Source organism: Hetaerina americana, unplaced genomic scaffold (genome assembly GCF_022747635.1).
Source record: "Hetaerina americana unplaced genomic scaffold, ioHetAmer1.1.p SCAF_7, whole genome shotgun sequence".
In the NCBI taxonomy this organism is placed as follows: Eukaryota; Metazoa; Arthropoda; class Insecta; order Odonata; family Calopterygidae; genus Hetaerina; species Hetaerina americana.
Genome location: NW_027287316.1, coordinates 61354527 through 61382232, shown reverse-complemented (window position 1 = coordinate 61382232; position 27706 = coordinate 61354527). Strand labels below are relative to the sequence as shown.

Here is a 27706-nt window from a genome sequence, read left to right as displayed (position 1 = left end):
GATAAAGTTGAGTATGTGGTGTAGGGAGTTGAGAGATTCTAAGCCTTTTATGTGAGGGATTGAAGTTTATGCACCATTCCCATCCCACCAACATCAAGATTCCCTAACACCTCTCTCCTTGTAACTGCTTCTCACATTCACCCTGAGCTTGTCGTTCTTCTGTCCACGATGGTGGTATGACTACTGAAATATTATTTCTTTCAACCTCCCAATCTAGCTTCCTTAGTTACATCTCATAGACCCCATTCACAAGTAGTAGGTAAAACTTATTGTTTTCTAATGGGATGACATCTTCCCATCAGAACCAGCACTCTGAACACTTCTATGAAAGCATTTTTATGATTTCATAAGGAGCTATATATTAATATCACTGCAATGAAGAAAATATTGTAACAATTTTCCACTAGATCATCTAGTGGAAAATTGATACTATTTTTTATTTATTATGTTCAAATTCCACCACATCACGCCTGAAACTACTCACTATCACCACATTGTAAATGCTACGTACATACGGTTTAAATGTCCAGTTGATGACTGAACACATTGGCCTGATTATGCAGTTACGATTCTGTATGTCAATACATTTAAATTTATTATCTAAGGAAAATTAATAAATTATGTGTGTTACAGTTTATCATATTAGTTTCAAAACCAAAGTTAGAAAATTTTTGCGGTCGATTTTTGCCTAAATTACTGTGGATATGTATATACTTAATGATGGAGAGGTCACAAAACTCATTGAGAATGCTGGGCAGCATAGGAGTGCGATTATTCCTATCATAATATCTTTTGATAGTTAAAGCTCTGATGTTATATAATAGTGAAGAGCTGCTATCATTCCTGGATTATTTTTTAACAAAAATGAAATGGGCATTATCCTCAAATCGAACGGGAATGTGTCTGAAAGATTTTTGAGTTTTTGCATGGCTTATTTCAATGTAAATAAAGGGAATATTTGGAGAATTGCTAGGAGTAATGTAAATATTCATCCTGGGCTACACAGCATGCTTCAGTATTTATTTTTGCTTGCCCCATTGTATTAATTAATGATAAAATTAATTTGGGATCAGCACATTTGTTTTCAGCAATGGCATGTTCTTAATTTATATTTACTAATATTAGCACATAAGCTGGTTCACTGAAGTGCACATTGAGCAACAAAAACAGCTTCATATAGCTAGATATAAGGCTGATCACCATCCGAATAAGTATATTTCTACTTGGTCATCTGTGAAACTTGCATCTTCAGTAGTTAGCTGACATTAAACAAAATGCATTTTGAGTAATATTTAATTAGAGTTTCATTTATAATGCACTAAATTTCAGTGAGTGCCTGTACACCTTTTGAGTTCAGTTGTCGAAATGGACAATGTATACATGGAGAACTTCGCTGCAATTCACATTATGATTGCTCTGACCACTCTGATGAGGAAAACTGCGGTAAGAATATTCTTCAAACAAATACCTTAATAAAATAATTGCTTTACAGATGAAACAAAGAACCTTCTCAACTAGTACTTACAAATATACACTTGCACACTTAAACTTTAAATAATATGTACTGTATTCTTTTACTTTCAAATATGTACTCTTTTAATGAATGTCTATTATTGTATATGTTATACTATATATTAGGTAGATTTTCATTCATATTTTTGAATGTTGTTATGAACTATCCATGTAATACTGAAGTTTTTAGAAATGGCTTTAAAATGTTGCATTGTACAAAATATTTGCTCAGGAAAATGAGGCTGTTGATTTGAATTGCTGGTTGCATTAGTAGTATTTTTATTTTTATCATGATAGTAGAGCAAGTATAAAGAATACATATAATCATCAGAAATGATTGAAAAGAATCATTTTGACCTGGGAGATGGAAATATTTAACCTGTCAGCTGCTAATGCAAGTGCTCAATTACAATATATGCAATTGCATCAATAAAAGGAAGTTTTGATGAAAGGTTTTATGAAAATGCATTATGAAACATTAAAAATGAATTAATTTACATTTAGTAAATTCTTCATCATGCTCTCTCTTGATTCATCTCATTGTAATTTAGAATTGTTTTGACAGTGACTGTTTTGTGGCAGTAAACATAGCTAAAGTAAAGGGAATACACACATCTAAATTTTGGGAAAGGGTATGCAGAAACCTTCAATAACTTAAATTGGATGGGATTAAATCCTTTGCTTGTGATAAATAACATTGATGGAATTGTTCCACTGATTTATAATTTTTCTGAAGGTGTATGATTACCTGCCAGGTTAGCTCTATTCTAACTCTGTGTTCAGTCAACCCATGAGCATAGGTTAAACAGGTCTACATCCACTAATCCATAGGTCATAATTTTAAGCACTATTGATGGCATGGGTCAAACATAATATATAGCTTAAATGTAATGTCCACAATATTAAGGAGCAATATCATGTATAATTATTGTTATTAATCATTTTTGAATCTCCAAGATAATAAAGTATATACTTATTTGAGTTTACTATGTAAAAAATAAGTATATTCTATTGATGTCTCACAGAGGCAGTTTGTAAAGAGTTGTCAGTCACTTGATTCTTCCATAGCTAATTCTTCTCTGAAAAAATTCTTTCTGCCAAAGTAGTTCAATGACCAGGAAAGAAATAAGAATCCTGTTGTAATCTACTATTTTATACTTTCTGTCAAATGAATTGAAAGTTTTTTTGGAAATACATAGGGTGCCATGGCAAAATCAAGTGAAAGAAGTATTCATGTGTCATTGATAATAACCAGAGAAATTGGAAGTGGAACTTAGGACCTGAAAATATTGAAGATGCATATTTAGGGAAATTTTGTGTGGATGAATGGCGTAACTTAATGTTACACATGAGTGGGAAGCCACTTAAATTGTTGTAAAACCTGGTGATGTCAAATGGTTTGATCATTTTGGATCACCACACTTATGCCATTTCATTTAAACTCTTGCAATTGTCAGTGTAAAGTGTTTTTCCAGATTCTTTCTCAGAATTATTTTCCATACTACACTTTTTATCCCTTAATTTAAAATTGATACCTTTGAAGGTACAATTTGTGCACCTTCTCAGATTTCAAAGTCAAGCTGCTAATCTAGGTTTTTTCTTCACACATTTGATTTTAAATTTAAGTACTAATATGAAGCCACTCCATTGAAGCATCATTATTTTTTATATAGTCTAATTTTGGAGCATTTATTTTGGAGTTTTTATTGGTATAAATTATTTACATGTCACATTCATTGATTAATTATTTATCCTTATACATTCGCTTTTATTTGCTGCAATGTAGATCGACGACAACAATGCCAACCAGACGAATTTGCCTGCAATGATGGTTTATGCCTAAATATTGCCCAAAGGTGCAATAACATTCCAGAATGTTTGTCAGGAGAAGATGAGCTAAATTGCGGTAGGTTTCTACACAGTAACTCACATTTAAACCATACATCTATTTGACAAATATTCTTTCTTGACAGTAGACAATTACTTGCACACTACCACTTAAGCTGAAATTACCTCATTGGTGGATGCTGAAAGTTACAGAAATAGTGCACACTTATATTCTATTCCATGCTTTCCAACTCAAGTTGATTTTTCTCAGGTTTTAATGTCATTTAAATTTCAATTGTTGCTGTTTTCAGGTTCTGTTTTAGTTCAAATAAACTTACAATGTGGTATTTTATAGTTTTAGACATTTCAATTAGAATGGCTTTTAAATCCAAAACTCAATTTTAGATTTCATTATTCAAGTTAGAAAAAGTAATTATGGCAAATATTGGACTTCAATGTATGATCATGAGAGATTGGTGGTTCTGTGCACTCAATAGAATTTCAAGTTTCTTGAAATGATTAAATTTTTCCAATAGATATTCATCTTTCAATTTAAAAAGTATATGTATTATATTTTTTTGAAAAATGGGCTATTAATACAATTACATTATTCCCCTATTTGTTTCCTGAAAAATGAATCCGTTCCACTCACTAAAATTGGCCAAGTTCATGTATACTCTAAGTAGAAATCAACATAGTCACACTCTTATTTGCTCAATTCATTACCGCCACTACAAAGTCATGCTGCTAGCCTGGTAAATGTAGTGAATCTAGAAATCCAATTAGGAAATTTTTTACTTGTAATCAGTGCTGAATGAGCATTCTAAATTTATATAACAAGTAATTTATTATAATCTAATTTTTTCATGACTTTAACATTAAATTGTTTTAAAATTCAGATGTTTTGGAACAATATATTACAGAATGGTATAAAATCACTATTTTACCAATGAGATAGTGTGTTCAGCAAATTGTGAGGCTTACTGAAAGAATTGTTTGCCCAGCTAATGGCAAGGCTTGCTTTAAAATGTGGAACAAGACCAAGTCATTCTGTCTCAGTTTTTGAATTTTTTAATAGAAACAGCTGATTAACCTTAAATTAAAGCTAGTGTTTTTAATATCCACATTGGTGATTCTTGTCTCCTATTCATAGTTTCAGTGAGAGTTAGAGTTTTAAATTTCCAGTATGCTGAACTATCAGAAAATATATTTCAAATATGGTGCATTATATTCTACCACTTTAAGAGTCGCATAAAAATTGATCATCATATTTAAAACATTTTTAAATATGTAAGGAATTGAGGATAAACCGGATAAATATTGACTCCCCTCTGTTCACTTGTAACTAAAATAAACATCATATGGTATTATGATTTTTTACTGGCTTAATATACTGTATTAGCCAAATTTCATGGTAGTTTAACTCTAGGCTCTCAAATACAATTGATAATTTGGCAAAGCATTGGCTGTATTGCATGCACTTGCATTCTTGGAAAAATGAGTATCATTGAGTTTGTGCCTCTTTTAATTTCAAAATATTACCTTAAACTTCCCCTCAATGCTTTATTTAAATATGTTTGATTCTTGGTCAGGCCATGATGAAAAAGAGAATATCACATTGTCTGTTGCTGTAAAAAGAGCGACATTATTCAAACTATACGTATGCCGAAGTAATTTGAGGAACTTTATTCTGGTAAATTATGACTCCAAACAGTCATTTTTTTTCAATACATTCGATGAAAACCTTGCTGAGATCTTCTTCAGGTCAATCTCTACATATCTGTCTTGCATGAATCAATCAAATTCCTGATTCACCATCCTTTCCAGTTATGCATCACCTCTTGCCATATGATTTGGCAGTTTGCGGGTTGAACAACAATAGATGTAAATGAAAAGTTTTAAAAAAAACACCATGGAAAATGGAATGGTGTATCCTAACCTAGGCATGCTCACAGAATGATGCAGTAAAGAAACTGTGCTGTTTTAATGTATACATATCTCTTTTTGTTGTTCGTTCATACTTGGGAAATGTTTATTTTTACCTCAATTTTTGTAATGCTTTTTCACTTATTAAAGTACATTTTGGGTTTGGTTTGTTTTATCATTATTCACCATAATCATTGACTAGCTGTAAATGTTATACTTTCAATTTAATTATTTTAAGAACTCCTAATTTAATTTGAATAATTATTCACTTGCCCATATTGTAATTGTTTAATGATCTAGTAGCATAAAATAATATTACATAATATAATTTCTCCCAATCAGGTTGGTATATAATTAATCTATTTATGTAATGTACTTGGTTTCATATTTTATGTGCATGGTTTGATAACTAATTACTGATGTATATATCATCTTTTATGTTACTTAAATTTTTATTCACTTCTAAAATAGCAGGAAAACTGTTCGCTCTGATTCACGTTCCTCAAGGATCCTCTTTTAGTGCTTCAGTACTTTTATTTTCTGAGAAAAATAGAATTACTATTTGCGTATTGGGTTTAACCGCTTCAGCTAATTTTTATTTATTTTGGGTGCTACAGTTCACCTGGTTCTCCAGATAATATTGGTTGAGTTTTAAGTTAACTTGCTAATTTTATTTTCTAAAGGGCTGCAGTTGCTGTAGGCAGAGACATGAGAGTGTATGGTGCTTTCATTCTGCTTGAATTTTCATGCAAAATGTATATCATCATATTAGATATCATAAAATACACAATGTTAGAGACCATAAATTGTAAACTGTGGCATGCTTTCATTTTAATTCCTGGCATGGTTTAAGGCTGAAGTAAATATTTCCTGAATGAGCAATAAAAGTTGATCTTCTGATTAGTAATTCACATGTCAGGCTTGTTTCAATTCAAGAAGAAAAAATCATTCTCTTTTCTTGTCTTGCTAGAACTACAAATTCCTGAAAGAAAATGAGTTAGCCTTCAATCAAAATTTCATAATAACTTAATTGTCTAATTACACTTTACTTAAAAAAACCATTCAATATTGGTTAATATTTTTTAAATAAAATCAATGGCAAATTCATGGTCATCCAATGACATATCTTCATTAAATTTAGAATTGAAAACATTTTCCATGGATATTTTCATGTCTACTAATTATAATAATTGTATTTCAAAAATGTAATCGTTTTAAATTTTTTTACAACTGAAATTTGTTATTACCACTTGGTTTACAGAAGTTTGCCTGCATTTTTGTGAACCATTAGTATTCATATAACCCTAAGTAGAATGGCGGATATATGTATAGTTTTTATACGTGAGTGAACTGACCTATGACTCCTATAGTGATGGCACTTCTGATGTAGTCACATGCCATAGGTACATATATTCTCTGAGAGATTTAGTGGTGTTTTTAATTTTTAAAACCTCCTCTTTGTTTTAGTTGCTCCGCAGAATTTTGAAAAATGTCTTCATGTGACCATTAATTTGATAAGTTGTAGCCCCTACTCTCTTGAGCATCTGGAGATGAAATCACTTTTTCTGGACTTTTCATGGATTGTCCAATGACCTATTATGGACCATAATATTACTATGAGGTTACTAAGCCTTTAATTAGAATCCTGTAAATGTATATCCTATTTCCTTATGAGAATAATCAGCATTAAAACAGGTGCGATATGAATATAAATTCCATGCTGCTTTGAGGTAGTTAATTCAGAGCATTGTGCCATTAGATGGTTACAGGCCAGATCCATAATTTATATTCCTGGAAAAGAAATTTCCCAGGTAATGGTAAGAATTGCTATTGTGAAGGAGCAGTGAGAAAACCTATCTTAAAGTGGCAAAAAAATGTTGGACTTAGTGTTTTTTTATTTTTTAAGAGAGTACTTTCATTAGTTAAATAACTATGTAATTAATAATATCTTAATGTATACTAATTAATTTTTTATCTGATAACTTTTAGCATCTTGTGCTGAATCTGAGTTCCAATGCAATGATGGCAGATGTATAAATCTGAGACATCACTGTGATGGGAAGAATGACTGTGGAGACAACAGTGATGAGAAAAGATGCGGTGAGTTACCTCATTCCATTCTACATTCTAATATATGCACTGATATTTGCACTTGTCGTCATATGTTCAAATTCCAAAGAAACTGCGGGAGATGCCGCAACAGTAACTTTTAATGGAGTCATCCGCTAATGTGCATTTCAATGCAACAATTTCAGAGTGTAAAAATCATTCGCCTTGACTGGGATCCCAGTCAAGGCGAATGATTTTTACACTCTGAAATTGTTGCATTGTCATATGTTCAGTTTTTACTCCATATTTTACTTACTATTTATATTTTTTTCTGTTTTCTCTTCACATGCAAGTAGTATATAGCCAGTAACGAGGGAAGCTGGTCATTTTTATTCAAATTTTCCCTATTATTCTTTTGAGAAATCAATTTAGTAGTTCTCTATAAACTTATAACATTAGTGGTGTTAATTGTATAAGATATTTATTATTTTTCGACTTATTAAAAAGCATGCCTATTTTTCTTCTTTAGAGCTAAATGTTATTTTTATTTGATATATACAAGATAATTGCTCAATTGTCAAAACAGAATATTGATCACTCTTATCAGGTAACTATTATATTGATTCATATTAAAGTCTAGCCATTTTTTTAATTTCGCCAACATCTAACAAAAAGCTCAATATTTTGCATTTGATTAGCATAAAGTTCCATCTATTTATAGGTTCATGGCAAAATGTAATATTTTCTTTGCCTATTGCATTGCATATTTATGTTTCTGATTGTTTTTCATTTCATAAAAGCCACATGGTCACATGCCTGTGCAATAAAGAGAATCTTTTTCAGTCAAAAAACGTAAATTTCAGTAGTCCAGAAGATATAGGATGACTTGTCCAACTAAACCTCTGATGACTTTCATTGCCTCTGCAGTACCACTGGTTATAGCCATCATTTTAGAGATGTCGTTGGCTTAAGTTATATCTATAGAAATCATATCATTGTAATCAACTGTAAGCATCTTCATAATTTTATTTACATCCCATTCAATTTAAATTTTGCTTCTCAGGAGTTCCAGTCTCATATTCATTGTTTTGTTCAGAAATAATACTAGGGGAAACAACATGATTACTAAAAAAAGTGATTGTCTGTAACCTTTTCAACGCTTACCTCTTTATTGTGATTATGTTACCACTAAAACAGTAGCTGGAAATGTAAAATTGCTTATGAGTGCCTTATATCTCAGAGATTTTACACTCATCGTTATACATTATTGTACAGATGCCACCACAGATATTAGTTGAAAAAAGCTTCAACTAATCATCTTCTTCTACATGGGTGTTTGTAATAATTCTTTCTCCCGCTGAATGATCCAAAAAAATTTTAGAACCTGAAGAATTATTGACTACTAGGTGTCTTATTACGCTGTTCATTATTTAAAAAAATGTTTTTTCAGTACTTTGGCAGAGGTATTTAAGGAATTGCATTGTTACCTATGAGTTTCAATTGCCCTCATTCTAGAACTTTTGTTTGAACATTATAGGGCTGGGTATGCAAGTTTGTTTTTTGTTTTGGCTTAAATAGTGAATTAAGAGTAGAATAATGTATTGTTCAATGAGAAATATTCTCAGGCTTGGTTCAAAGTTAGACTATGATATTTATATGTGCTTCCTTCAGAAGATGATGATTTTGATGTATTATTGTCATCTTACGTGGGTTGTTCAATAATCCCTTGGGAAAAATATAGTCAACTATTTTTTTTACAATTTTCAACAACCTTTTTTTAGCTGCATGCACTTTTCCAAGCATTTCTCCAACTTTTATGAGCCATCCAAAGAGTTGGATTTTAGAAGGTCCTAGAAATAGGCATATGTGTTGGTGATGATCTCCTCATTCAACATGAATCTTATTCCACCCTATCTGCCAAAAGCCATTTTTTCAAGTGTAGATACTGGGGCCAAATCTGGCCAAAGATTTGATGCAATATGAGGTTATGGAGATTTTCACGATCAGAATGTGAATCTTGTTGGGTAGAGAAACCAAATGAACCTACTTTTTATATTGAAAAATATTTGGAAATTTTCAAAATACTTTGAACCAGGTTTGAAAATATTTCTCTTCGGTGGAAACTTCATCTTGGGACCTTTTTCTTACGATTGACTCATTGCCTACACCATTTCATTGAAAGTACTGCCAACTCAGTATATGATCCTGGTAGCTCTTTCAATCAGAGTATTGTGGAATTTCATAATTTTGTGCTAGAGCATGCATATTTAGCGTATCCTGTGCTTAACTGATCAATGCATACCTAGATAAAATAGCTTTGTTACTAATCTAAGCTATCCTTGAAATCTGGAATAAAGTCAGCACTAAAGCATGTTATATTACCTGAGCATGGAGATTTAAATGATAATCAATTTTCTCCAAATGAGAATGGAATTAATAATGATGGAGTAATGCCTTGTAAGTTTGGGTAACATCTACGAGATCTGTTCAAAAAGTATCACGACTTTTGTGTTTTTTCAAAAATTATTTATTCATTCATGAATATCTATTTTGCCTCATTCAAATTAATCCCCATTAGATATTATAGACTTTTACTAACGTTTTTCCCAATCCTCGAAGCACTTCAAATAATCATTTTTTGTGATCTTGTTCAGCTCCTCCTTTGATACAGTTTTTATCTTGTCAATCGTTGCATAGCGTTGTCTTTTCATGTTTCTTCAGTTTCGAGGACAAGAAAAAGTCACTGGGGTCACATCTGGGGAATACGGTGGCTGCAGAATCATTAGTGTGTTGTTTTTGGCCAAAAACTCGCACACAAGTAATGATGTGTGAGCAGGGGCGTTTTCATGGTGCCAAAGCCAATTTTTGTTCTTCCCAAATCGCAAAAATTGCACATAACTTGCTGGGCTGCATTTCTTAATTACCATTCTACCCTGTGGCAAGAATTCATGATGCACCACGCCCCTGCAATTGAAGGAAACTGTAAGCAAAACTTTCACATTCGGCCAAACTTGGAATGATTGAGCCTTAGTTTCCACGTCATAACCATACACCCATGATTTGTCACCCATTATGACCCTCTGGAGCAAATTTGGGTTGTTGCGAACAGAGTCCAACACCTCATTAGCAATGTTAATGCGTTGCTGTTTTTTATTGAAATGGAGCAATTTTGGTACGAATTTCGCGGCGACCCATGCCATGCCAAAATCAGTGGTAAAAATCAATTGGTATGAGCCAGTCGATATGTTTAGGTCCTGAGCAACTTCTTTAACAGTGATTCGACGATTGGCCAGCACTGTTTTCTTCACTTCATCAATGTCTGTTGTTGGCGTGCTTGAGCATCTGGTACGCTCTTCATCGTTCACATCATCTTGGCCCTCTGAGAACATTTAGTACCACCAATACACATTGCTTTGGTCCAAGGTAGCTTCTCCATATGCCACAGTCAACATTCGGAATGCATCCGTGCCCTTCATTTCATTTTTCACACAAAATTTGATACAGATTCTTTGATCCATTTTTTGGAACAGGCAAAAATCGAAGACAAGCCAAAACATCCCAGGAAAACAGCTGTCAAAAATTAATGGAACATTCAAAATGGTCGAAATTTTCGGCATAAGGGAGAGACATAAGTGCCATACATAATGTTTCAAAAATCAAAAATATGTAACCTGCAGAAATTCAAAATTCGCAATACTTTTTTAACAGACCTTGTACACCAGGTTTTGAGGTCTTGGAGCTTAGTTTTTATGCATAGGTACTGAACTCTATGCACAGATATGATTGTGGATATAAAGTATCATAAATGTTCAATTTGCATAAAATTCAACAAAAAATTTGATTTTGGTCATGATTCTATAAATATCTATCTTTTGAAATGGTTTTAATTGAGTCATCAGTAGTATGAAACATTGTTGTTGACTGGGCTGGCAGCATTGTTTTATAAGTTCATAAATGAAAGTAACTAAGAAGTTCATTTTATTTTGATGAAAGAAACCTGCTGTTCACATTTAGGTTTAAGAAAACTGCACATGGAGCATAAGAGAGAATTTGACAATGCTTATATTTTGAATTCTTGTCTAGAACAAATTTTGCTTTTGTTCTTGTAACACTTCAATTTTTCCACTTTTCTCTTTTTTTGTTGCTGGTTTCTAGAATTAATTTTTTTCTTAATTAGTTTCTTCTTTTCTTTGATTTTATTTTACCAATGGCTTACTTGTTTGAAAAAGTCATTCATTTCTTCAGATAGGAATTCCAGCATAATTGAACATACACGGTCATAATTCTGAAGCATTTACAGAATTAGTTGTTAGGAATTTCTTTGTATAGTATCGTTAAATGGAATTGGAAAGCAGGAGAGCATCACGGGCTGATGCTCTGAGGAAATGTCATTTATTTAATTCAGGGAGAGGGAGATGTTTAACATGCTGTAATGAAAATGAGAATTACTACTTTTTTTTACAAATTATGTTGACAAACGCTCTTAATGATTGAATCTCTACATTGCATTTACTGTTCAAAGGAATTGAAATCCCACCATATTGAGAATCTGACTTTAAGCCTAACAGTTTTACATAATTTAAGTTTGGTGATCTAAATCTAGGAAAGGATGAAAATCTGAGAAAGGTAGGAAAGAATAGTTTAGTATGTGAAAGGACCATTAGAAGGTAATTGTTGTGGAGAAAATAGTATTGTTAAATTTCACTCAATTGTACTCATAATTTACTCTTCTTTAATATTTGTTACTCCTTTGAAATTGAAATTTTGAGCTTTTAATCAATCTTTCATCTTAGGAAGTCACTGTGAGTATGAAATAAAAACCTTACGATCAATTGCTGATTTAATAAGTTCAAATAAATTTATAATAGATACATATTTTTAGCGTACAATAGATCAGCATTTATTTTATATTTAAGTATTTAAAAATCTTCCACTTAAATCACTACAAGCTTTAGGAAGTAATCAGGAAGAGAAAAAGGGAATATTGTTTATGATTGGTGTAGACAAATGGGAGAAAGAATAAATGGATAGGAATCCACAGTCAGTTTAAACATTAATTTTTTAATGCATGAAATAATCTTCCTAATTCTCTGAATAAGGCTATCATTTCTCTTGTGCCTCTCATGACTCTTTTGGAGACTAAATCAAACTATAAGATAGCAGAACCGTATATCACAGATACTTAAAGCCTGTATAATGTGTTTAGAATTGGGTGTGTTAGTCTAGTGGGTAGAGTGTTGAAGTACTGACTGGAAGGTACAGGTTTGATTTCTGGAGATGCATCTGGGCACCCTCCGTCTCTCCCAAGCTGTATGATTTTTGGGTACTACGAGGGTCATCCGGAAAGTAGTACCCGTTCGTGAAATAAAAATACAAAAGTAAATATTAACAAACATAAAAAATTTTATTTGAAAGAGGATACTTTAAACTACTTCTCAACATAATCTCCAAGCAAATTAAGGCATTTGTCATAACGTGTGACAAGTTTCTGTATTCCTGCTGCATAGTCCTTCGCCGCCAGCTCATTGAGATACGCGAGGGACCCATCTTGCACAAATTTTTGCATAATGCAGATGGTGTTTAACAATTTCATGAACAATTGTTTGAGAAACATTGGGAAAATGCTCACAGATGTCATCAATTGTGACGCGCCGATCGTTCCTCACGAATTCGTCAACTGAGCTCACCAGTTGGTCTGTAATGACAGACGGTCTCCCCGAACGCTCATCGTCGTGTGTGTTCCCCCTCCCCATGTTGAAGTTGCGACACCACCGCCGAACAGACGACTCGTCCATTACATTGTCTCCATACACCTCCTTTAATTGGCGATGAATATCACATGGGCGAACGTTTCTTGCATTGAGGAATTTAATCACTGCCCTCACTTCACAACTGGCGGCGTTCTCAATTTTTTTAAACATTGTAAACAATCACAGAAACAACACAGGCAATGCTAGCGTCACGCAACTTGGCTCAGAGAAGGCAGACAAGCCACTGAAGCTATCTGACCTCGTCCAGCGGCTACTCGCGTCGTCAGCACTTCATGCGGCACGAACGGGTACTACTTTCCGGATGACCCTCGTAGATCTTCCTGAGAAATTAAATGTGGCCCAAGGAAAGGACCTCCTCTACCATGTTTGAATTTCACATTTAGCCTTATAACTAGGTGAGCTCTACCTCCATCTGTTAATCAAATCTTCGGGTTGAAAACTGGGATTTCGTTGGCAACATGTTTAGCATATTCTCTTGGTAAAATTTTAAAGCATCTATAAAAATAGATATAATTATGAAAATGGTAATCATGGAGTGAGCAAAATGTGAAAACACCTATGTAGAACTTGGATAGTGCTAGTGCTCTACTTAAGAGTGAAGTTTTATTTTCAACACTTTTGTAAGCATGTGATATTGCTCTGAGGTCTTTTTCATGCCCAGTTTATGCTATTTCTGAAAAAAAAATAAGTATTAAACTTCAAAGATTTTGGATTTGGCCATTTTTAAACTTCATTCACTGAACAATATTCACCCAAAATGTTGTAAGTATAGCAGATAAATAAAAGTGAATGCCAGTTTGGGTATGATCTGGATATCCTTGCCAGTAAATAAAAATGTGGGGTTCAAAGCTGCCCACAGTATTCAGTGCTCCCTGGTTGTGATTCCTCAAAGAATGTGTAGAAGATGTAATGAGGGATGGAACATTTCAATTCTAAAATTATCAAAAATGTCATTGATGAAATTTATTTTGACTGTATATTCAAAATGAATTTCATCTAGATCAGTTAGTTTTGAATTTTAGTGATATAATCAGTCTGGCTATGAAATTTGAGTTCAGCAATGTATTTGTTATTCTCCCTTTTTTCTCTGAAGTTACCTGCTCATTATATTATGTGATGATCAATAAATATTCCTTCCCGGTCTACTTTTTTCAAAATGAATGACAATTAACAATAAAATTCAAGTGTTATTCAGTTACAGGTGTGAATTATGTAAAAGTGTCTCCTTCATTTAATGATCATTCCAGGTTCCTATAAGAAAACCACAGTAATGAACCCAAGGATTTTTTTGATAGCTGAATGTGGAGCCTACCAAATAATAAGTGCAATAGAATGTGAAATTGACAAATCTGGGTAGAATAGTCAGTTACTTTACGCGTGTCACTTGTGGTTTACCAGGAATTGTTTCTCTGCAAATCACACAGCTCAGGTGAAGCTGAGGGTGCACAATCTTGTCACCCTGAATAGAACCAAAGCCCCTGATCAGTAGCCCAGTTCTCTAACCTCTGCAATATGATGTTCCAATTGATGGGAAATTTTTTTAATGTACTGATGACACAGGTGCTTACGCATTCAATTTCAGAAATCTTTATTTAACCCAATAGATTCTATCCCAACAGTGCATGGTAGTCAGAACCTTGCATGCATAAATACATGTAATATATTCACCCTTATATTTAGAGCTGTCAGAATGGAGGTTTTTTAAGTACTTCATGAAATTATAGCAATTCCCATGGTAGAAATTTGCAATTGCAATTTGTTTTCTTCCAGTTACATGTATTTATGCATAACCTAATAAAAATCTGAGTCGACACATGACTGAAAAATGTTTTCTTGTGTTTACAAAGAATGTGTATAGCTGCATGGACTTTGGTGGCGTTTAGTTTCTTATGTGCATATCAAGTTCTATTAACCATGCTTTTTTATTATTATCATTGCATGAATTATTTATTTTGCATGAATTAGGTGTTATTCCACCATTTCAACCAAATGGAGAGTGTCTTGATGATGATTGGATGTGCTATAATGGGAATTGTATACCTGAAGAACATTTGTGTGACAATGAAATTGACTGCGAGGATGGATCTGATGAAAGACCTGAAATTTGTAATGATCCTAGTAGGAAAGGTACATTAACCTAATTATAATTTCAACTAAACAATACTAATATATCTGCACATATCGCTATCCTATATTACATAATGAATTTTCATCAAAAAAGGATTCGTATTTAACATTATTTTTATGGTATTATTTCATAATCATATATACATGCTTTAATAAATTTTTATATTATATACTTAAGCCTGAGCTTCGTCCACTAAACATAGGTTAGGTGTAAATATGTTATCTGGACTATGGAAACTGAATTGATTTATATGTAAAGCTTGCATACCTGCTCTATGCTGCAGTAATTAGCCATGAAAGGTATTTTCATTCAGATTCATTAATTTCACTCAGATGTATTTAATTTTATTCTACCATTGCAGGCACAAAACTGCTATTTCTATATCATCTAATATAATAGATAAGGTATTTCATTGTGTTTGGTTCTCCGTGCAGTGTTTAAAACTATTTCAAATTCATTGATAAGGACAGTGAATATTTTGATAATCCTAAATATTGTATTACATCCTAGTTGATTTACAGGCAGGTGGATGGTATTAATAAATAATCCTGTAGGTTATGGCATTGAAAATTCATTTTAACTGTTTATTTTCATCCGGACTTCTGTATTAATTAACCAAATAATAATATATTATTGCAATGCTTTATTTTTAGGCTGCGACTCTAGAGGATTTGTGACTTCTGCCACATTCTAACAACAAATGCTTGATTTGGCTTTTAAGTGTATTGTTTCTGTAACTGGACTTGAATTTTTTTGCAGGCTTAAGGAGAATTGAGCTTAATGCTGTTGCACTTTTAATTCTATTTTATGAGCTATTAAAATTCTTAGGTTTATATTCTATGTTATGAGCTATTAAAATTCTTAGATTTATATTAAAAAATATGACTTATTTTCCCAGGATGAATTCTGGAGCTGACATTAACCTTAGTTTATTGTTTGGCAAAGTAAAACTGCAGTTACTGCAGTTCATTTCAAGATATTTTATTGGCTGTTGATTAAGCTCTGTCTGTACTCTGCTAATATAACTTGTTATGCTTACTATGATTTGTGTATAATTTTGTACATATTTAAATTTATGCTTCACTACCAATTCTGCTAGGAGGTTCTCTTGCTCCTTGTCCTGAAACCGACTATACATGTAGTGACGGCAGCTGCATTCCCATGTCACAACATTGTGATGGGATTATCAACTGTCCGACTGGGGTTGATGAGGTTAACTGTGGTATGTTTGTTTGAGTTCCCAACTTATCTATTCCAATTCCTATAATATATACTAACTCTTATAATTTCCATCTTTTTGTTGTAGTGCTTAATAACACAATTTTAACACCACTGTAAATTACATCCCCCCTTATTTGTTGGAATAGTAATTTTTAATCAGTTTTGGCATAATAATTAGTATTTAAAATTGAAAAATTAAACTATAATTTAAATGGTGTTTTAGTGGACACTTGATTTTTTCATGTCCAAATTAGGGGCAGAATACACAGCTTATTGCTTTGGTTCAAAAGTGTTATTTCATGTTGCTTTCTAAAACTTTCAGATGAGCCTTTAAAATATGACCTATTCTGTTGCCAGTCACATTTCATCATCATGTTCTGCCTGTGTCATTGTACTGAATTGTCATTTAAATGTTTCTGTTCATACAGTGTGCGGCAACATAACTTCCATTTTTCAATTCAATTTGCTTTGAAAAAAGGTTATTTTGCCACACCCTGTATAATGGCTGTAAAGTCTGTCGACTGAGCAATAGCTCGATAGTCTGTCAACTGAGCAATGGCAAAAATGAAAAAGGCTACAAACAATTGAAGTAAAAACTGCCTTATAGATAGGAAAAGGTATTACATCATTTTGATGCTTTTGATGAAAAATTGTGTAAAAAAGCATCTAATTCTCTTTTTGAGATTGATCAGCTAAGTCAAGGAGTTTTTTGATCAAATGTTATAACAGTCTCTTTTGTCTCTTAATAATTGCCCCTTAATCATAATGAAATTGTGTGAAATTTGCTTTTGCACTAATATCCCACCAGCAAAATTTGAGTTAGTAAAGCTGTGTGACATTCTTCACTTTATGAATCACATTATTTTCAAGATATTTTCCTACAATTTAGTTTTGCATGAGCTAAAATAATATAGTCTCTTTTTTGATCATCCATAATTCAAGAATAGTTCAATTTATTCATTTGAATGAATATACGACTTGTTACTTTGTAGATTGTGGAAAGTCTTATCATTTTGCAATAATTGGCATGAATGCATAGTTATTTATTTTTAGAAATGTTAGGTATTTATGTGCTGATACAAAAATCGGATAAAAAATAAAAAATTGTGTTTGTACATGATTTAATTTTTCTGATGAAGAAGTTAGTGGAATGAAGTATGGATACTTTCCATTGATTTTCAAATAATTCAGACTTATAGCCACCCTATATTCTTAAAATTTCATGGTTATGTATAGTTGTGCATGGATGTTTGTGTTGTGCTGTGCTTCTTTTCTCTTGTATGTTGTGGCTTCACTGCTTTTTTATATCTTGCAGACAATTGTTTAGCAGATGAATTCCGGTGCAAAGATGGGTCTTGCATTAAAAAAGAATTCCGTTGTGATTCAATTCCTGATTGTAAGCATAATGAGGATGAGGAGGATTGTGATAGTGTTGGTGTGTTTTAATTTTCACTTTTGATTTTTTATTTTTAGAATATTTATTTTAATAATTTCATATTTTTTGTATTTTTATTTAAAATCTATTTTCCTAAAAAAAAAGATGTTCTAGATTTATAATAACCGTTTTATGAACTAGACTCGTATATTAAAATATTTCAGTGGTATCTCACCAGATAAAAGGCTGTTAATCAGTAGAACACTCTGATCTTTAGCATTAAGAGGCCAATTAATTCCAGCATTGCATGAAGTACTAGTGCAAAAAAATTTCAACAATTCAAATATAGCATAGTAGTGGAAAAGAATTCAAAGCTTAATCAACAATATCGTGACATAGCTTCCTTTACTTATCAGTCATCGAACTTGAAATACTACCTTGATCAAAAAGTTCCCGGAATAACCACCGTGTGGCGCTCCCATCGTTCCGATTTGAGTTCTGTTTTTTTTGTTAAATTGGTACATCTGTTGTTGATATTCCCTTTAAATCTTAGTGTCATAACTTGACATTTGCAAAAGTTACGTAGCCAAGAGTACATCTATCTCTGTGTGTGTTGGCGATTTTTTACAATTTCAGAAATGGATTTAAATTTGCAACAACGAACTTGTATTAAATTTTGCGTAAAAAACGGATTTAGTGGCGCACGGACGTTGGAAATGTTGGAAAAGTGTTTCGGCAACGATTCTCTAAAAAAACGGTCGTTTACCAGTGGCACGAGCGGTTCAGAAGTGGTCGTGAGTCAATCGAAGATGATGAACGCAGTGGCAGACCATCGACATCGAAAGTCGGTGAAAAAATTGATAAAGTAAAAGAAATGTTGGTCAATAACCGCAAATTAACCATCAGAGAAATAGCGGAGGACTTGAACATTGCCTATGGATCCGCCCAAGACATTGTGGTTAATGATTTGGGTTTCCGTCGTGTAGCAGCAAAGTTGGTGCCAAGAGACCTCAATTTCATGCAAAAAAGAGACCGTGTTGACGTCGCAAAAGACATGATTTGCGAGGCTGAATCCGATCCCACATTCATCAAAAGGATCATTACTGGAGACGAGACGTGGGTTTATGAGTACGACACGCAATCCAGACATCAGGCAAGTGAATGGCGTTCACCAAATGAGCCGAGACCAAAAAAACCACGTCGTTTTCAGTCAAAAAAGAAGGCAATGCTGACGGTTTTCATGGATTACAACGGTGAAGTGCATCATGAATTTTTGCCAGAAGGCCAGACAGTAAACAAAGAGTATTATTTGGGCGTTATGAGACGTTTGCGTGAAGCAATTCGCCGAAAGAGACCAGAAATGTGGGCAGAAAACTCGTGGATTTTGCACCATGATAACGCACCGTCGCACAGTGCTATCATTATTCGTAATTTTTTGACGAAAAATGCAACAAATACCATCCAACAGCCACCGAATTCACCTGATTTGGCTTCCTGTGACTTCTTTCTGTTCAATCGAGTTAAAAAACCATTACGGGGAACGCGTTTTAGCAGCCGAGAGGAAGTAATGGAAAAATCGCAGGAAGCACTGATGGACATACCGAAAACCGACCGTAACTTTTGCAAATGTCAAGTTATGACACTAAGATTTAAAGGGAATATCAACAACAGATGTACCAATTTAACAAAAAAAAACAGAACTCAAATCGGAACGATGGGAGCGCCACACGGTGGTTATTCCGGGAACTTTTTGATCAAGGTAGTATGTCATCAAATTAGTAGTTTGGCTCCATGCATAAATACGTGCACTGGTTTTTATTGATTGATTATTTTCATGAAATTAAGAATATAATTCTGACTGTTTGCTCACATTCTTCCTCTGTGATCATTTTGATATACATAATGCATGGAGCATGGAGAACAATGAAAAAATCCTTGTTTAGGTAGATTTGAGATTTAATTTTTATAGATTTACTTTATTCATTTTATATTCAACAGATTCAGGCGAGATATAGTGGAAGTTCATCATTATGAGGAACAAATTTGCTCTTTTCCAAAAGAAGAGTGCTAATTTATTCCTTTTTTCTAAAAATTCATGGTTTTGTGTGATACCTAGTTGATTCATATTATATTAGTCATATCATAGGATGGCATGGTACTTAATACTGATTAATCACAAGTTACTCAATAGTACCAAGCTCAAATTCATGTTTATGGAAGCATCCCCCTTTATTTTACAATAAATAGTTGGAATCAGACAATGCTTAAAAATGGGATTCAAAGTCTTTTATGAGTGTGGAAACATTTCAAGGAAGTGGTATATTTGAGAGGTCGCCACTCACAGCTTGTGAGAACTGTGAAGAATTATGACATAAGATCTGATATTCTTAATTCCAGCCTTGCTGTTCTCAATTGTCTCCCTAGTAATGTTTTCATGCAATAAAAATATTAAAATCAAAATATTATGTATGAAAACTCCTCCTCTGTGATACATGAGATATTTGAACAAAAATTGGAGGCAGAAATTCAGTTGCCATATCAGTATGATTACATGGAAGATAAAAATAATTTAAAATAGCATTGCTGATAAAACATTATAAAACCTGTTGGGATAGCTCTAAAAGAACAACATTGTTTATAAGATATTTGGCCTTAAAGCAGCTTATTAGATTGTATTTGCAATATTTATGATATCTTAAGTTGACAGTGTCACAAACTGCACAATCCATACACATTTTAGGCCAATCCCAGAATTAACATTTATTATTTTACAGAATGTATGCAGTCCATACAAAGTGTTTGCAGTGCATAGTATATACCTTTATATTTTAATCAAAATAAATATGGTTAGCATCAATGCAAGAAAATTATTACTTTTATATTAAATGCATTGATTCCATGTCTTTCAGATGTAGTAATTCAGAATGTAGAAGAAAGGATGAAAATGGTTTAGGAACTAGTTCAAGGATTATTGTCTGAAAGTGTTATGTAATCATTTTTAATTTGTTACCTCTTTTCTCACAATTCTCATATCTCTCCCTTTGTGACTATTTAAGAGGTTTCTTTTTCTATTATCTGCCTAAATGTATTTTATAAAAAGTTCCATGTGTTCCTATATGCCAATAATATACATTTATGCATTTTTTAGAGGACTTGAAAATGTGTGTATGTACATTTTGAATATTTACTTTACTACTGAACTCTCTGAATCCTGAATTAAATAGCTCATCCAAAAGATGAATTATAGTACTAATGTGCAATCCCTGTTATCAAAAGCAATCCATTATTCCTATTTAAATCAGAAACTTGGATTGATATGCAAAAGAAATCAAGATGACAATTTTGGCTCTAATGTGATAACTGATTTTCTTAAATTATTTTTTGAACATTTAATTGTCATTTTGGTGTGCTTCGAGAGCAATTTATTTCATACAAAGCGTTTCAGTGCCAGTCCATCATCATCAGGTACAAAACAAGTTTAAAGAAAATTTACATTTGAAAGTCCATATTGGATGTACCCACTCCCAGTATGCCCAAAGTATTGGGGTTAATGGGAGTGGGTAAGTGAGTAGAGGTGAGAAAGATTAGAATTGGAATGGTGTGGGTAGAAATGGTGTTAGTCATCGCTCAGGATTTGTGCCAATCGGGGGAGAATAATGAGCAAATACCAATTCATTCAAAGGTTTCCCTTATTCTGCTACATTATTTCAACTATTCTGCCATATTGAACATGCAGCCTTTAGATTTAAAATGAAGAATTTCAGTGACAAATTTGATGAAATTTGAAGACTCAAACAGTTCCTTTGTCATAATTGATGACAATGCATGGAATTCCACTTCTTGCGCATATTCTTCAATCCCAATATTAAAATTTCCTCTCATCCGGCCTATGTGATCATAACATTTCCCTGTCTTTATTCATCCATGTCACGGAGAGATCCATGTGGAAAATACTACAATGATATAACAAGATGGCTAGCTAGTAAAGAATGGACAACAATACATTTCTAAGTCCAGCTCAAAATACTCATTGATAGAGTACAGTGGGTTGGTGCATATTTTTAAATGACATTTTTATACCTTTTCCTTGCTTTGCTTAGTGAGAAGGTACAAGCTACATCACTGAATACTTTTAAAACTTCCATTGGCATTGAAATACATTCATTGTAAGAAATAAATCACTGTGGAAAATTACAATTATTCATATTTTATAATATATCCAGTGACCACTCACTTAAGTTAAGAAACTACTTTCAAAGGAGCCTTTGCAATATTTTTAGTTTGGCCCTGATGAAAAATCATTGAGTCATCAAAAAGTGGTTATTAGTAGCAGTCAAAATGGCTTAGAAAATAATAAATTGTGAAATGCACATGCTCTTACATCATTTGTGAATTATTGTAAATCAGTCACTTATTGAACATCCTTCCTATGAGAAAAGTTAATATTTCAAATTTGGTTACTGGACAGTCTTTCTTCACACTCATATATTACTTATGTTTTAGGAATATGAGTATTCGTATATTCCTGTAGAGTAAACAATCTTCTTTGAACTTGAAAAAAACTCATATTTTTAATGAGTGATCTTTTTGCGCCTTAGATAAAATAGAGCGATAATTAATCAAGTTTAATAGGTAATTTCAGTCTTTTTTTATGTTCATTTTATGAATGAAGTAAATGTACTTTGACATGTCTTATTTTACTTTATCAAAGATGCTCAGTGTGGACCTGATGAGTTCGTTTGTGATGGTCGCAGGTGTTTGAAAAAGTCAAAGAAATGTGATGGAATATTTGACTGTAGTGATGGAGTTGATGAACGTGACTGTGGTGAGTTGCATGTCTGTATGCTTTAGCATGTGCCAGCATATTTGTTTTCTTGAAATAGTTTTGTCCTTAGTGTTTTTTTCTGTATACTTTAGTTGACTGCAAACAAATATTTTTTTCTAAAATACAAGGTAAAAATTTGTCAAGTATTTTTCTTAATAATTGGAGCAAAGAAATATTTATTAACTAATTATGTAACTGAAATACTGGTTACAAATATAGCTAGGGTTATTGATCAAAATTGTTTTAGTTTTAGTGTCATGTTTAAATATACAAAATTAGATAATGGAGATGCCAAAAAGATAATAAAATGTATCTTTTATAAATGCCGTATGTGCAATGAACGAATGCTGGCAAAACTCAAAATCTCCAACAGAGGAAAATATTTGTGTTTGAATTTTGTTGCCAGTTTAATTGGAATTAAAAATCAGGTACATGTTTGAGAGTACATTACACATTGATAATTTATGTTAAATGAAATTTCTTGTTTTATAATTGAAAAAAAACATTTCAGAGTGATTTATGTAAAATGGCAAAAAATTTCATTTAATTAAAAAATAAAAATTTCAGCACAAAGTATATTATCCACAATTATACAGTTTCACCAAGGCATGTCACATGTGATTAATTGATTTTCAATTGATGTGTTTATGACATTGATTTATTTGACTAACAGTTTTAGTTAGTACATCTGATTGTTTGTTTGGAGTGCATTGTTATTCTTGTTTCCTGAGGATGGCTATTGAATTTGGAAATCAGGCAAACGTCTGGCATTATTCAATACCTTCGATAATTTAGGAAAAATCTGGGAACAGGCCGAGTTGATGCAATGAGAAGGAATATGGCGTAAACCAGGAATCTCTGATTGGGATTTCATTCCTTAGGGCAATGAGAGAGTTTCATGCGTATGTTACACGTGCAGGTCCTGGCAAAAATCAAAACCATAGCTTGACTAATCTCAGTTTTGTAGCCTACGCAGTGATAAATGCTTATTTAGATATTTTAGCACCCGGCAAGCCACCACTAGGGTGTGTAACAGGTGGTGAATACACACCAGACTAATTTTGACCTGAATATGACCCCTGCCATGATCAGACAATTTTATTCTGATTCCTTATCATTCATGTAAAAAATGACATCTTAAATCTATCTGTTCTACGCTTAATCTCTCTAATTTTGCTGACATGATCTTGCCCACCATAGTACAATGGGGGTAATAAATCATTTTCAACATCACTGCTAAAAAGATTATTCACCAGAAGTACATATTCAAATTCAAAACATTTGGGAAAAGAACCAAATTTTTGTTGGTTAAATCAGTAAAAAGTTGGCTAAAGGGATTGAGGAAACAAAAATAATTCATCCCGTTCAAGTGTGTCTTGACTCGGTCATATCAGATTGTTGTGTGGTTATTAATATCTGTTATTTAGAGCACAACCATTTGCAGATTTACATGGAACAGCTTGAGCACTTTGTAAAATATATGTGAGAAAGTAAGCTCACAACAGAGCCACATCATGACAAGTTAACAAGATAAACAAAGTCAGAAGCACTTCAAATTGTATCGAATGAATCAAAATACACTCGCATTGTTCAAATTTCAAATAAAGTTTGGGTAAAATTATTATTAATATTGGAATTCTACCTTGAAGGTAGGTTTCGGATGGACACAAACTATCACCACATTTCTGAACTTTAAAATATAAGTTATAATTGTTGCAAATTATTCAAAATACTTAAGATTACACATTTTTCATGAAAGCTAAAATGAATTCTTTATTTTTCAGGTTTTAAAAATAAACTGATATTTAGCATAATTTTTCACAGTGTGAAAAATTATTTTGCCAGCAATGAGCGATCAATTTATTATATTGTTTAATCATGCCATCATAAAACTCTTTGTAAATTGTGAAAGTCATACAAGGAATATGCAATAGGCAAAACAAATAATGTTTAGTAATAGCATAGGGAAATACCTTAAATTTTCACTTAAATATTAGGGAAACTTCAGGTGACACATAAAAAGATTTTAATTCTCTTGCCCAAAGTTTTTATTTCCCTAGAGCTTAGATCAGGGTGATCTCTACTCTCCCCTATCAAAAACAACCGGCAGATTAATAATTACTGTGGTAGGTCTTTGCAGTTCAACATGTTAAAGTATGAATTTGTGTTTTATGTGTTCTTTTGTGTTGTCATTTTAAGTCTGTTCAGTGTGCCTATCTCCGCATAGTATATGTATGGCTATTGTCTTTTCTTCATATATTTTTGTTGTGTCATTTTTTGTACTCTTTGTGTATTTAGTACTTGTTTTCATCGCTTTATTGCTTTTGCTTCCCTTGCAAATTTCACCACTGGGCATAATTAAGGCACTTGCCCACCAGGAGAATTTCTCTGCCCCGAAGGGATATGTCTAACAGGAGATAAACGATGTGATGGAAATCGAGATTGCCGTGATGGCTCAGATGAACATGAGTGTGGTATGTACTAAAATACTTAGATGAATCTTTCAATTAGTATGCAGAGCATCCCAAAATAACATTTGTGACTACTTTCCTGATTCCAAACAAGCGATTGATAAAACAAATGTTTCTCAGTCTTTATAACCGGGTTCAATTATATGTAACATTTGAATGACATGTCATTAGTTAATTCCATTGTTTTCACTTATTTGCAAAATAACAATTCATTTGTCATTTTGCTTGCTTTTTATGAGTATATGCTGACAAACAATTTATTTTCAGGCATAAAAATGAAAGGATTGTACCTGTGTGCATTGATAGCTAACTTGCTTTTTTTTATTTTTATGCATTATTTGAAAACATTCTTTATGTGATCCATCCAGAAATGCAGCCTCGTAATATCTATTTTTAAATACATCATAGAAATCTATATTATACATCTTTATAAATTGCTTTGTTAACTTATTTATTTGATGTTGTGACAACTAAGTTTTTTGCAGAATCTTTCAGTTCCAGCCCCAACACTACAAATATGTTTCTAAATGCTTTATTCTTAGCTATGGCCCAACTCTTTGTTCTTATCTGTCATTTCCAAAAAAATTGAATGCTTCTACATTTTCTGTTTATCTTATGTATCTAATTATGAAGCGATTACTTAACCTTTAAATTAAATGAAGATGTATATCTATAGTTATGAATTCATTCCCTTTTGTTTAGTGAGTACCTGTCGCCCAACAGAATTCAGATGCAATGATGGAACTTGTTTGGATCAAAGTCTCCACTGCAATGGTCATTCTGAGTGTAGAGATGGCAGTGATGAAATCAACTGTGATGATCAAAGTATGAAAGAGTTTTTCAAAGAATTTTACCGATTTTCTGTCTCTATCTCTCTCAGGTTTAGCCTGGAGCTGTGGCATGCAGACTAATCATTCTTCCTTTTCCATTGCTTCTATATAGTAACTTTCAGCTTTCACATTTTTTCAGCTTATTCTTGTACATACATATACATGTCTTATCTCTTGGCAATTAACAATTTTTTTAGTTCTTTACTAGCTTGAAATTTCAATTGGTCCTGCATATTGTTTGAGATATGGTAACTTCTTGCAGGATTTCAGATGCATGCTTGATTATTCTTGCCCAGGATGCTTGTTTCTGTAAATACCTTAAAGTGTCATTGAACTTATCTTTTGCTTTACACTTTCTCTGTTATTTGTAGTATTTAGTGAAGTGTGCATGCAGTAATTATGTAAACAATTCACACCTTTTTTCATTCGAATCTTGATAAGCCAAAAATCAGTTTTTTTTAGTGAAAAGAATATTTCCATGATTTCCAATGGCCAATTACTTAGGCTTCCCAACCAGCACATTGAGATACATTCCTCTGGTATGCCATGGTATTATGCATGCATGTATGAGAGAGACTCAGTGAAACTCAGGGAAGAAAATATGAATATCAGGTCTGATTAATGTGATTAATGTATCTGACACCTGGTAAAAAATCTCATGTTGGCTATGGAATTTTAATAGGACTTATTAAATAAAAATAAATAGGACTGCTTCAATTACTGATGTAATCATAACATTTCATTGGCCATATATCATGTCAATCGCTGTATCTCCTTATCAGTTTAAAAAGCTTTTTAAAAGCCTATTGGAGTAGAATCGAAGGATGGCATATTTTTGTAATATTTTAATCATTCCCCAAATAGATTTCTAAAAATTCTCTCTCGTATTATTAACCAGGGCATGATATCACTGTGCTGACTGGGTATATATAGTGGTCATTAAAAAACTTGTTTGCCAAAAAGAAATCTGTTAAGCTCTTAAATGGTTGTCTCAAAATATTCATTATGAGTTCTGTGTAGTGATAATCCTTCATCAACTTTGGCAACCAATTAGCAGAATTCATATGCTGCATCAATTACTTCCATAATTTAAAACTATATGCATGAATCTTTAGATGCACAGCTCAGATAGATATGAATTCATCTGTGTCTTAAGTAAATAAGACTATCCATGTGATTAATATCTCTGTTAGTAAAGTGAAAAAAATCACGTATGTATTCTTAGGCATTTATTCACTTCAGTATTTACTTTTTCAATTACTTTTTAATAAGTATGATCATGGAAGTGTAGGTTTTTAGAGTTATTAATTATTTAGCTAGGCTTTTCCAAGGAAAATTCCATAATTGTTTGGTGACTATTTTTATTATTTTTCTGGGTGTGCCACAGATTAATATGGATTTACACGACTATATGTAACCTCCAAAATATAAGTATTGATCTTCCTTATCTCTCTCAGCACTCCCTCAAAAAACAGTTGCCTTGAAATAAATTAAGTGCTTTGAAATTAAATATCCTTCATCTTTAAATAGTTTTTTCTTTCAAATTCAGTACCTATCAATAGATAGATTACTATAAATCCATATTACACTTTATCCTGAAGATGTAGCTATTATTTCTGCCCATCAGATATATCTTTTTCCATAACCTAGGGCGTGTTAATATTAAATGTGAACTCTTTTTTTTTGGTACCTAATCAGAGTGTAAAGAAGACCAAATTCAGTGTGGTGACGGACCTTGCATTTCAGCATTATTTAGGTGTGATGGATTCAC

General features: G+C 32.6%; 1 protein-coding gene across 1 annotated transcript in view; it reads left to right on the top strand.

Annotated features, from left to right (window-relative positions):
• The window catches only part of trol (terribly reduced optic lobes), a 703100-nt gene that overhangs the window by 535664 nt on the left and 139730 nt on the right, over positions 1-27706 (top strand). The window contains exons 10-17 of the mRNA XM_071594907.1: positions 1330-1443; positions 3299-3418; positions 7255-7365; positions 16313-16435; positions 17750-17869; positions 22521-22634; positions 24998-25108; positions 25808-25930. Coding sequence (XP_071451008.1) covers positions 1330-1443; positions 3299-3418; positions 7255-7365; positions 16313-16435; positions 17750-17869; positions 22521-22634; positions 24998-25108; positions 25808-25930 — 936 coding nt within the window. The remainder of the gene's footprint in view (positions 1-1329; positions 1444-3298; positions 3419-7254; positions 7366-16312; positions 16436-17749; positions 17870-22520; positions 22635-24997; positions 25109-25807; positions 25931-27706) is intronic.